We start from the raw sequence: 13,576 nt of genomic DNA on the forward strand, positions 1-13,576 counted from the left end.
TGTTCAAATTACGGATACACTCTGACCTTGAATAGGATTGGAATTTTCTTTTTCCCTATTTGTGGTTAAGTACATCTTGGAATATATTTAACCAAGTTAATAAAATGGGTTGAGCTTAGGCAGTTGGTCTTCAAAATATCAGTTGGCTCCAAAGGCAAAGCACCTTCTCCAGACTGCAGCTTATTATGTACAAAGCCTCCTCAGAGGCCATGTAGTTCACAATCACCACACTGAAGAGTATGATCCAGGATCTGTTTGCTTTAGAACAGAGTGCTTGTTGGCATAGAAAATTGCATGGCTGTGAGATGTGGTAGCCCCAAAAATGTCTTAAGTCTCAGTGTCCCTTGCTTCTTGCCAGGGGACAAGAACATGGTACCTCTAAGAAACGTTCTTCAGCTAAGCATGGTAGTTAGTAGGTAAAGGCATTTTGGAAAAGCAGCTTAGGATGTAAGTGTTGTTCTTGGTATGAGAGAGTTCCTCAAGTGCTCCTGGTCCTTCCTGTGGGGCAGCAAGGCACGAGACAGCAGAAACCAGGCCTAAGCTGATGCATGTGCTCACTGCTGGGTACGGAGGCATGGCTTTCTCGGGGTGCTTTGTGTGAATTTAGTCATGTTTAAATCATTTTCTAATGTCAGAAGTTTTTTATTACGTCAAAATAAAAACTCTTTATTGTGTCAGAAATTAAAAGTAAGCTGTATTGGCAAAAGAAAAAGGCTGTTTCAGATGGATACTTAGATGGATTTTCATCTCCAGCAGCCAAAATCTTTTATCAGCTTCAGGTGAAACCATTTTTCCTTGATCTCTTAATCTGCTTCATGCTTAGCAGCAGTTAAGACACACCACAGTGCCTAATTGTGTTGCACTGATAGTGTGTCTGTCTGTGATTGTTTTGGACTGAGTTTCTTGAGTGTCAGCAGCTGGGATTTGTAGTGTCTCCCTGCCACAGTGTGTCATGTAAGAAGGTTTTGTTCTCTGACTGGAAGGCAGGAACTTTTTCTCAGTGTTACATGAGATTATTTAAGCAGCTTGTACTTTATCAGTAATACTTGGAGAACCTCTCACCCTTATTGTCTTGACCTCTGTTCTTTTTTCAGCATAAAATACATTTTATGTGTAAAATAAACAAATTTGTGTAGTTAATGTCCCTGTCTCAAATTTGACTTTCCCAATTACTATGTAACAACAATGAACCAGCAGCACAGATGTTAGTCATTTGCAGTGATTGTAGGGGAGAACAATATTAAATAGCTTTAAGAAATATTACTGCTGTTTTCCTCTTTACCTCCAGGAAGGAGAATTGTACAATATGCCATTTCCTGGATTTTGGCTTTGCAGATGAAGTGATAGCTGCCTAGTGATGTTACAGCAGGGTGAGGTAGCAGATTCCTGTATCAGTAGTGTCTGAAACAGGGGCAAGCCCAGGGAGTTTGATGAAGTGTTTAAGCAGGATTTCATGATCTCTGGCAGGCACTTGTTTTCAAAAAACCAGAGATTACCCACCACTACAAAAACATGCAGTAGTACCTGGGAGCAAGTTGATCTGGAAATGTTGTTTTGGCCTCCAAATTGCTTCTTTGCAGGACTCACTTTTTAAAATGAAAGTTGGTTTGTTTGGGTTTTTTTAAATTATTATTAATTGAGGAATTGTTTGAGATGATCAAGTATCAGCAGCTCTTCACTGAAAAAGAAAGACCTTTTTATGATAGGAAGTTTAAATCTATGAATAACTGTATTAGGAAATTGAATCTGCACAATAGTTTAACTGTTGAGTAATGTGTTCTCAAAATAACACCTCAGTTGGAAAATAAGATTGATTAACTTTCTATTGTGGATATCTGAGTTACAAAATTAGCTTTTTTTTAAAAAAAAAAAATACTTTATATAATGCTCTTAGAAGTAAATGCAGATAATTTATATCTGCATATATGTGAAATGCATTGGGGTGCTTGTCAGCTCTAGTTTGTATTTATTCTTTCTCAGAACCTTTCAGTACAGTGTTCTATTTTCATTTTTTCCTACCTGTCAGAAGCATTTGATTTGAAAGCTTGCCTGCTTTTTTGCTGGGTAGATGTAATGGAACTCTGACTGGAGTAATTTTTTTTTTTTTTTTTTAACTTAAACAGCTGTTACAAGCCTGTGAATTTAATGATAACTGTAAATACTAAATCAAAATCTTCATCTTCATGTAGCTTTCCTACCCATAAAGCTTAATTTTTACTACCGTAATAATGAGTTTATTGTATGCAAGTGTATTTTTTAAACAAGCTGCAAGAAATCTGAAAATATAACTCTGTACATAATCAATCTCATAAAGAGTCATTACTAGGCTTTTGCAGTTCATTTGTGAAAGGAAAAGAAATGAAATAACTTGTTCAAAGGTGTGCTTTGTGTCTTTTGCTTAGCTACTGAAACATAGTTGTTCCATTTCTGCAACTTTATTGAACTTAGAAAGTTTATGAAAGTTTTCATGACTTCCATTGCCTGATACCTCAGGGAATGTAGTGACCAACCCCTGAAAGAGACAGAAACAACTCTCTGAAATCTCTTTGTTTTTCAATAATTATAGGTGCTATGTTAATTTATGTGAAAGAAGCAAAGTAGCACATGTTGTTTGTAAGGTTATGTATAGAACTATATGCAGATTTTCTCTCCTGTGCTCTTTAATATTAAATAAGTGTAATACTGAACCCAAAATGGATGTGTTAAAACTTTCATTGTCTCCTTTCTGTGTGTGTCTGTACCATGTCTACCTACACAAAGCCATGAATGTCGTGGGTGTTTATGGTCAGCATCAGCGCTGCCTTTGTGCAGTGTTTGATGTGTATCCCATCTTTCCATCGAGATTCTTCTTCTAAAATTTTCAAATTTGGTTGTTCTATGTCTTCACACCCAATACATTGTAACAGAGATACTGGCTAGCTCTATGTAGGTTTAACCCTTGAGGCATATCGCAGTTCTTCCTCGAGAGTCTTTGCTCAATGAAAACATAGTTTTCATGTAAGTCTTGTTCTGTTTTAAGCAGAGAGAGGTTCTGTGCCCTCCAGTTTACAGGGATGGGTGTGATAAAGTTAGGTCAGAAAACTTCATTGCACTTTATTGCCCTAGTAGGTGTAGAAGCCCAGTGCATAAATTCTGAATGCATCCCATGCTGTTTGCTTTTTCAGCAGTGCAGCAAAGGCAGAAAGTGTACATTAGAAACTTTTAAAATATCCAGGATTAAATATTTGCCCTGCCCTTTCCTGTGTTTGTGTTCATGAGATATCTATCGTGAGTAGATATGATGCCTAGTGGTTAGCAGAAGAGAAAATTCAAACCATCCTGTTACAGTGGATTTCAGCTGGTGTCTGTAGGCTGTTGTGGTCTGCTGGATACTTTTGAAAGATTTACAGGAGCTAACAAAGATCTTATGTTAAAATAGGCTTAAATTTGCTATGCAGGGAACTTACCCACACTCAGAAATGGAGTAGTTTAGGAGATCAACCTTTAAAGAAAGATTAAATAAAAGGGATACGAGTGCTGCTCAAGATGAAGTAGAGTACAAAATGTGGTATTTCCATTCTGCATTCTTTCTTTTACTTCTACAATTCATTTTTCTTATAATAATTACGTGGGGGTTTTTTCTGCTCAGTATTAGTAGGAGCCAGTCTTCCAGGAGAGTTCTTTTAATCAGGCTTTGTTACAGATTTTACAACTGCCCATTATACTCAGATAACTATATTATCTAGCTGGAGGGGGGTGTGGATAAAAATCTGCACTGCCATTTCTGCTGTAGATAGCTGACATTGTTTTGCTCTCTACCTGTAGGAACTTCCAGCCCCTTTGCTTGATGATACCCACCAGAAGGAACTGGGAGATGAAGCAGCGGCTGTTAAGTCTGAGGACTTTCATGATTCTATGAAAATAGCCTGGCGCTACCAAAATTTACCAAAAATGGAGGTAACAGCTATTTCCTACATCTTTCTTCTTGCACTCAAAATGAATTTGAAAAGCAAATGTTTTTCAGGAGAACCTAGGCAACAGAACTGCTAATGGACAGTGTTACAGGATTGCCTCTTGAGGGAAAACTATCGTACACCACTGAATGTTTTAATTATTAGTGATACAAAAAGAAAGGGAATTTGAGAGTTTGCGGGATCTCTAAAACTTTATACAGACAATAGTAATTTTAAAATAAACAACATTTAAGTTCCATGGGATTTTTTGAAGAGTATTATTAAATTGAGACAGCTTTTTATAAAAGTTTGGATAATGCACTCACAAACTTGGCCCAAATTTAGTTGTACACAAATTACTTAAGTAGGTTTAATCAACACGACTTACTGGATCTGTAGTGAAGGTACTGTGTTGAAGCAACTGTTGACCTGCTTATCCATGTGCATAACAACTAAAGCAAGCACTTGAGATTATATCAACTTCACTGTCACTGGAAACTAATCACTGTGCTGGGACAGTGTAAGAAACGAGCTCAGTGCTCAGTCTTTCAGAGGTTACAGTTGTTAGTGTTTTGTGAATAATCAATCTCCCATGGCTGGTGACTTTCTTATTTAATCCAGTGGCACAATCTATCTTTAACAAAATTACAGCATTTCTGGCTATCCAGAATAAAATCCCAGCTTTGTCTATACATTTTAGCCTACATTTATTAATTCTGGTTTAGATGTAGTCATACCTGCCTAATAAGTTCAGTTGTATTCTTAAAAACATAATTGGAATGTGACAAAATGATCTTACAAGGCTTGGCATGTTTGGTTTTCTGTGAAATTGCACAGACATGGCTATATAGTTGTGTCAGAAAAGACTTATATATGGTGACATGCCAAATCAAACAGCCTCCAGGGTAATCATATAATCTCATCAATTTTGTTATTGTGGAGCTTGCTGTGCCACTCTGAACCATCCCCAAAATAATTTGTGTATTTTAAAATCTAGCAGAGTTCCTTGTACATTGATATGAAAACAATTGCATGTTGTTAATAAATTGTGTTCTAATGTTCTAACAAAATAGAAGAATTATTTTAAAATTCAGTTGGGTGTGCACTCATCTTCTTGAACTTCATAGCAGTAAACACTTCTTGCACTAATGTAGTATTTCTTGAAAAGGCATGATGTACATGCCCTTGATTATTGCAAATTGATTGTACAAGATAGAATAAGATGGTCAGTCTTTTTGGGGGAGTTTCCCTTGTTATTGTCACTTTTTGAATTGGATGCTGATCATTTGCAGTAGTTGAGGTACAATATTTTTATGTGTATGTTAGATTTATTGAAAAATTAAAACACACAAAATACCAGTCTTAAACTATCTATACTTAAAATTCCACAGAACATTTTAATTGGTGAAAAATTGGTTTGAAGTTGATATTTTTCGGTATTTTGTATTGCAGTTATCATAACATTTTGGCTCTGTACTATATTAATTTGATTGGTGAATATACTCCATTGAGGAAAAATCTGATACTGCCTTGCTACACACAGCAATACATTTAGTGCAATAATTTAATTAATAACTTTGGCTGTGATTAATTCTTTAAATTTTCCTTTGCTGGTAAAAACCAATGTTGAATAAAATTCCAAAGCATATTTTCCAAACTGATTGAACTGATATACCAGTGCATTTTCAAAAACTACTGTCAAATAGTTTCAACTGTGAAAGAGAAAAATTAGCTTTGCTTTTAGCTAGAACTCTAAACATGATAGCAGAAACTTCTTTATCCATTTTCTGGCTAAATACAGAGCAAGAATGCTGAGTAAAAGCTGTCTTTGTGGTATTTTTGATGCTTAATTTTGTTACTGTTTCTGAGTAATAACAGATTTTGATTAGTATTTCAGATACTCCCTTTCCATTTTTTAGACCCCATATAGACTAGCCAGTTACCTCATTTTTGTTCTTATGCATGGTAATTGTATTAGTGCTCTTCACAGCTGTCACAGTTTCACTCTACATGTTGCACGTACCATGCATCAGAAAAAGATCGATTTATAAGAAATCTGTTGGAGTGAAAGGCCTTGTTATGCCTGATGTGCCTTTGCCAGTTTGTTATTTACATCTGTATCAGAGGTGAATTTCATTTAAACTTCTAAGTATATGGAGAGCCTGTTTTGCAATGCAAGACAGTGCGAGGTTTTCTTTATTTTCTTCTTTTCATTTCTTTTTATTTTTTTTTGAATGAGCTGCTTATGTTCTTGGGGCAATATATAAACTGTCACAGCATGAAATCAATTTTCTGCCTTGATTCATCCTAAATCTGAGATTTCTAGCACATTAGTATTGCAATTAGAAACATTAACAGCAGACGGTAGCATAAAAGCACGCTCTGCTCGCTGACAATTTAGTGTATTTCTCCTTGTTCAAAACAGGAATCCAGGAAAGAGCTGGCCTGAGCCTCCACTCCAGTCCAGTCATAAATTGATCAGCTCAAACTTGAGAGGGATGGCCAGTGTGTGCTCCGTGCTCTCCATGGCCATTCTGCTAAGGCAGATTATTCATGCTTACTTGATTCAGGTAGGCTTTCTGCGAGCTTCCCGCTAAGCCTGGGAATGCAGGACACTGAGGCCTATTCACGGCCTTCTGACATGGACCCAGCTTTTATTGCTTTTATGGGGGTTTATTAGCGCCAAATCCCAGGCTCCACCCAGTTTGTAGGCGCTGTGCTCATTCTTTGGAATCAAGAGAGGTTATCACCTACCTTAATCCATGCAGCAGGGTGGATTAAGGACACCAATGTGCCTCAGGATTCTCAAAGAGGATCCTGGAAACTTCTTGTTTCTTCTTTTTTGCTGTCTTTACTAAACTCTATTGGGCCTCAGTAAGGATTTGCATCTGAAATGGGCAACCTGGAGCTTTTCTCAATGAAGACATCAGATCAAAGTTCAGTTAGTCAAGGCCTTTCTAAAACATTAAGGGGGCTTGGAAGTACACAATAAAAAGATGAGCTCTGGCAGAGATTGCAGTAAAAACATTCTGATCTGTAATCCGGATAAAGAATAGATTATAGGCCAAAGAACAGCCCCTGTTTAAATTGCTTTCAGAATCCTCGTTTTGAATAAAGTTACATTTTACCATAAAAGTATTTAAATTCTGATAGAATGTTATGTTTCATTGGACTGCCTACTTTAAAAATCAGATACCAATAAGTAAATTGGTACACTGACTTAGGGAATTTGAGTTTCTATCTTTTTTTTTTTCAGTAAAACTGATTTGCCTTTTATGACTAGATATTCCATGGGTTTTTTTAAATTAAAAACTAATTATTTATTTTAATTAAAAGTTGGGGGTCATTGGTTATTCTAGGAAAAATATTGCGTTATTGTTACTGTTGATATTCTCTGATAACTGACCAGACCTAAAAACTATTAGTCAAATAATTTCAAAATGTTTACTCTAAATCAAGTCATTCTAACTAATCTTAACATTTTAATACATTTTTGGTAAGATACTCTCTACTTGAATATTATATGTTGTAACAATCTGGGGGGTTGACTTCACATGTATAATTCAAATAATGTTGCAGGTTGTATCCTGAATTTCATTAATGTGGAACAAATACATGCGTTCATTTCCTCTATTTACTAGCAGAACACATCCAAATGCGTAATTCCTGGCCAGGTATATATTCAGTTTGGTTTATGATGTTTTATATACCAAAATTAAGATCTGAGGAAAATGTATCTTCATTATGGCAAATCATAGTTATTGTGTGTAATGCTCAACCTACTGTTTATTCAATTTTCAAAAATTAAAAATAGTTTTTAGCTATTTGCTATTTTTCTGTTAAAATCAGTTATATGGAGATGCAATGGTTTGGTTTTTTCACTGATCATAAATAAAGGAAACATTTACCAAATCAGCTGAAAATATTTCTGTAGCACTATATAATTCTCAGAGACTGAAAAATCAAAGAGGCGGAACACATGGTGTTCTGCACATTTCATAGATCTGGCCTTTGCAAATTTGTGATCTTCTGTCTAGAACATGTGCAAAAATACATTCTTTTAATTATCTGACTGCACTTTAATGATGCAACTTGGAACAGTAAGGGTTGAATTCTCTGTGAAAATTCACATGACAAGAGGGGAGCAAAAACTTAGTAGTAAATACGATAATGTTTTTCTGCTTGAAACTTTTATTTAGGCTGAATGGGGAAAAACAGAGGTTTGAAGCCTATTGCTAGTTAATTACTTTCTTTTGACAGGTAATAGTTTAAGGCTGTAATCAGTATTGTTGTTTCCACAGGCCAGCCCAACAACATATACGAAGTTTGGCCATTATTATGATATTTCTAAAAAAATGTCTCCAGAACTGTGTCAGTCCATAAAATGGCACAGTTTTTACCTTCATGAAGAATTGTCCTTCGAGCCTAAAATGAAAACATGGTAAGTTTTGATACAATGGTTCTGTTGTGTGTTTAGATTTTGTCTGCACGTTGGCAGGAAAGGATATTTTTGCTTCTGCGTTTGCCGTGAAAAGCGCTGTGGTAATGCAGCGGGGTCAGGAGCAGCGGGGCCGTGGGTCCCGCTCGGTGCCACACGGCTGCAGTGGCACGGAGACAGAGCTCTGCTCCCGGCTGGGGGAGGGAACACGTTGGCAGGGACAATTAGGGCAGACATTACTAGGACAGCCTAGGACACAGCTGCATGTTCAGCCCAGCCCTACTGACAGCCGAGTGTGGGGACTGGGGAGAACTGTTCCTGTCTGTCTGAGAATACTCCCTGAGCCCCATCAGCTCGGAGATGTGCTTGTCAGGTGGCTATCAGTCTTGGGAAGATATCTGTGCAGTTTTTAGGACTTAGGAGACAGGCCATTCTTGACCTACATAGCTTAGAATGCTGGATTAGATTAGTTTATGATGTGCTTTTACTTCTTACATCCTACAGCTTCACCTAAGGAAAATACAATATACTGTGAATAAAATTACAATCACTAATTATGTCTTACAAAACATTTCCTATTCAAACTCTTCTCTGAATGAATAACTTACTATGTTTATGTCTATCAGTAGTGAATTAAGGAAGACCGAGAAAAAATGAGTGACAGTAGCAAAGACTCATGTTAGCCTGTAGACACATGTCCATTGTATCTTTCTTGGAGACACTTCAAGTCAAGTCAAATATCAAGGCTGGGCCAGCAGTTTCTTTATCCAGCCCAGTCAATGAATTTATATGATACCTAGCTTTATAGATCCCAGTGTATAGGCCCAGCTCCTGAAGGCAGTGTGGTGTGCTTCATTGGGATTGATTTCCATTGCAGTACACTCAAATATAAAACCTCAGATTTATGAAAGAAGTGCAGTATGAACCACCTTTCTTAGAGCTGTAGCAAAGCAAAAGCCAAGTCTCTCTCTAATTCGTACTGTTACATGATCAAATGTCACTGCTTTGTAAAGTAAATTCTTGTGATACTGTAAAAAAAACTCCACTTTTAAGAGAAAGCAGAAAACTTCTGTTTTATTCTTTCTATAGTAAGTATTTGAACCAACTTAATTATGTATAATTACTAATTTTTAGTAGCAGAGCAATAGGGGATAGACATAAGAATATCTGACAGATAGGTTGCAAGTGTTGTTACTGTTATTGAGCAATTTAACTCACTTTCTCTTCTCTTCTCTAGCTAATGAGAATGTCGTGACTCTGGGCTTCATTCCAGTAACTATATGGTTGTCGAGTACCTGTTCATTTTACATGAAAATCAAATTAACTCATCAGTTTAGTAAAAGAAGTGAACTTTAACTTTTATGCCTTTGATTTTGTAAGCCTTGCTCACTGCTGATATTGTCCTTGTGTGCTAGCCCGATAAAAGTGCATCATTCTTACTATGGGAGTTCTGTTCTTATTTTTAGTTTAACTCTGACAGAAAGGTTGGATTTGTGCAGTTTTCTTGGCAAATTGGTAGAGCACAGAGTGATGAGGTGAGGAACCTGATCAAATAAAGCTGGACTTTGGAAGGCTCATCTCCTTTTCCTCTCCCTGCACCCTCAACGTGGGTCTCCTTCAGGAAGCCTCTCCTGCTGAAACGAAGGAATTGTGTTGTTGGGAGTAAGGGAGGTACCAAGGTACCATTCTAAACATTGTCATGCAGTCTAAAAACAATGTGATAAGGAACAGGGAGAAATAAAGCACACATTGGGGATAGTGGGCTCTTAGAAATCTGTGGGAATTGTAGAGTTGTGTACATCTCTTTCTTTATGGTAGATCATTTGTCTTCTGACTTTGATTATTGTCATTTCTGACCACAAACATGGTTGGTTTTGGATTCCTTATTTTAAAGAGGTTGTACTAGGTCAGTGTTAAAACAAGGTGGGAAGGAAGAATTTTTCAAAATTACAGTCCCTGATATAAAGCTTAGAAAGAAGAATGGAAGTTCTTGGAAAAATCGAAGCAGAGTTAAAAGCTGAAATACAGAGCAAGTAACTCTGTCCTCTGCAGTCATGGGCTACAGTAAATTGTGGTGGTAGAAATACCAGCTGGACATGTGGAGATGTTTATGTAATGATTTGCACAAGAAGTTGCCATGCAGACACAAGTTGGGAGTACTGTAGAATCTCCATCACTGAAAATTTCTAAGGACAAGCTAGGTAAACATCTGTCAGACCTGTTGAGGTCCCTTTTCATCCCTGTCTTTGTGTTTCTTTAATTCACATTAGTCATGATGTATTAAACCCAATACTACATATGAATGTTAGCAGTTATTTCACTGCTTTCAATAAGTTCATGCTTTTACAGAAACCCAGCAGATTGTACTGTATTTTTTACAAGTACTGTGATGAAATTCCAAAGGAAGCATTCTTTTCTCATGGAATGAAAATGAGTTCACAGTCCTGTCAGCACGATTTCATTTTAAAAAGTGGGAGGGAAGGGATATTATTTTGCTGGCTTTACTGTTTGGAAAATCAATTGAATGCTTCAGGCTTTTAAAACTAACTTCAATATATTATAGAACAGTAAAAATTTCTGTTCTCTTGGTTAACTAGGCAATGATTTTAAAGAAAGCAGTCACATAATAGTCACCTTTCAATAGAAGTCAACAACTTGTGTTAGACCTTATCTTGGATTGCCTGAAGGTCCTACTGGGAGCTTGGACTCTTGCTCTGTGTTACAATGAACAAGGAGCACAGCCATGGCTGGTTAGAATGTCTCCACTTAGAACATATAATTTCTTAAGCATGTGGTTCTCAGACTATGGTTAGAGCCATAACCAAAAAAATCCCTGTTTACATAATGCTGATTGCCTGTCTAGCATTGAAAAATCTCTATCAAGCTGATGGTACCTCAAAAAAGTACTGACAGCCTGAAAGGAAATTTTTTAAAAGTTACAAAAATTACTTGAAGTTCAGAAAATCTCTAAAAATACTGTTTTTCTTTTGATTTAAGATATCAAAAGAAGATTGACAGAAAATTACCAGTGGAAGCTGACAAAAATAAGGAAGCATTTTTTGAAAAGGGGATAGTTCATTATTGAAATAATTTACACTAATAGGCTCTATATTATGAGATGTTTGCAGAAGATTTCATGACTTTCTAAAGGGTGTACTTTGCAAGATATGTATCAGTAAAGATATTTTGGAATGAAATTTTCACTTAAATTGTGTAGGAGTGGAGACCAAAAGCAACAGTGTGTTGTGGGTTTTTTTAAATCCAAGAATGTTTTGCTTTGATCACTAATACTGAAGAGGAAGTAGAAACTAATAGTTTTGTCTAGTATATAGTTTTCCATAAATGAATGGTGTTATTGTTGAGACATGATGCTTCTTTATAGTATCAAACCTGCAAAAAATTAGGAATTAGCTGAAAAAAAAAAACCTTTTCCATCTTCTCTAAATGTTTCCACATTATTTTATCTTACATGTTCCATTCTAAATATTTATAGTGTTGCAGAGCACAGCATGGTTTAAGCTCAGGCTGAAATAAATTGTTCTAGTCGTGTAACTACAGCCATTGAAGAGGAACCTTCTCTCAGGTACTCGTCATGGAAAGTGCACCTAACCCACTACACACATCCCACATGAAGGTCATGAGCAATGACAGCCTCATCATTGTAAAGAGATTTTAGAAGCTCGAGGTTTTTTTTAATTGCACCTTTTTGATTAAATTATCACACATACTGATGTGAACAAGGTGTTCCCTAAGTGGTGTCCAGTTCGGGTGAGGTTTTTTTCTCTTTTCCTGATAGAAACCTGCTACTTTTTTATGTAATTTATGGTCCTCAAAGGATGTACTTAATCCAAAACTTGTTTAGATGCACGTAGAATTCAGCTTGTTGACCAGCCTTACTTTTCCCTTTATTTTTCAGTTAGAGGGTGACTAGTTTTGGAGGACCTTAGGTTTCATTTCTCCTCCTTGAAGTTTGGAACATCTCTTCCCCCACCCTCCTTTTCTTTGGGAAGAGGTTGGGAGCCAGAAGAACAATTCTTTGCTCTCTTTTCCTTTCACCACCCCAGGATGTAACAACAGATTATGCATTTATAACAGAAAATATACAAGAAAAGTAATGTACCACATTTTGTTATACAGCTTATACAGCTTCCTGTCAGAATCCTTGGAAAAACAATGCTTCATCTTTTAATAAGAAAGATCTTTTGTCATAATGTTTTGTGGCATAAAAATATGTTTGTATTTATAAAAAGGACCAGATCATCCTCATGCTTCTAATTCTCTAGCACCACATTAAGAAACCCATTTTATTTCAGCTGTTCTTCAGTGAGTGAACTGTCTCTGTAACTGTAGCTAATGTCTTTTTTGAGATAATTACAGAGCTTCCCTTGCAAGATCAGAGATGTAGGGACTTTATATGGGCCAGAAACTCTTGGCCCTTTTGAGAAATCACATAGATTTGTACATATGTCCCTCTCTGGCTATCCACACAAGCACTTGGTTTGTTTATGGACTTGGAAAGAAAGGTGATTGTTCGAATGATTAGATTAAAAGTGACCTTTTACTTTGCAATTAAAAGTGAGTTTTGGAGATTATCAACATTGTTTGTTCACCTTAAAGTTTGGATCGATCCTCCTTTTCTCTCCTGTGTTTTCACATGTGTGTTTGTACCTGTTTTTTGACGGAGGGAGGGGCAAAATGTTACCCTGTTAAACTGGCACCTGCCAGACAGTGTAGGTATAACATTTAATAGCCATATTTGCTCTCCTTTCTGCAGTTCTGACACCTGATGGCTAAATTAGACCGCAGACTTCCCTTTGGATAATCACTCAAGATGGATAGAAGTTCATTTCCCCATGATAAAATTTAATTGAAGACAGATTGTGAAGCCAGTTCTCTTAAAGGAAGTAGTAAATGGGACTGGGTGTGTGGTGCCAAAAGAAGGCATAAACCTTCTCTGTCTTATCTCATTTTTATATTGGGGAAGGGCAGTTCTGTCCTGGTGCTAATGCTGGGCCTGGGTTTACAGGGGTGTGTGGCTGACAGCAACTGCTCTCCGGTGGTTGTTGCCAGGATATTCTGATGTCCTGGTCGCTGCACTGCTGGAGCTGATACTTAACAGGAAGGCAGGAATATCCTCTCTGGTGACTCAGTGCATTGCAGACAACACTTATTTTCTTTCTCTCTGCTTCTAGTCTCCTTCTTCAGT

At 36.8% G+C, this 13,576-nt stretch overlaps 1 protein-coding gene across 1 annotated transcript in view; it reads left to right on the forward strand.

Annotated features, from left to right (window-relative positions):
* The window catches only part of ELP4 (elongator acetyltransferase complex subunit 4), a gene marked incomplete at its 5' end in the record, with an annotated part of 136,575 nt that overhangs the window by 23,001 nt on the left and 99,998 nt on the right, over positions 1-13,576 (forward strand). The window contains 2 exons of the mRNA XM_082282817.1: positions 3,805-3,936; positions 8,234-8,373. Coding sequence (XP_082138943.1) covers positions 3,805-3,936; positions 8,234-8,373 — 272 coding nt within the window. The remainder of the gene's footprint in view (positions 1-3,804; positions 3,937-8,233; positions 8,374-13,576) is intronic.

This window comes from Coloeus monedula (genome assembly GCF_965178545.1).
Source record: "Coloeus monedula genome assembly, chromosome: 6".
Classification (NCBI taxonomy): Eukaryota; Metazoa; Chordata; class Aves; order Passeriformes; family Corvidae; genus Coloeus; species Coloeus monedula.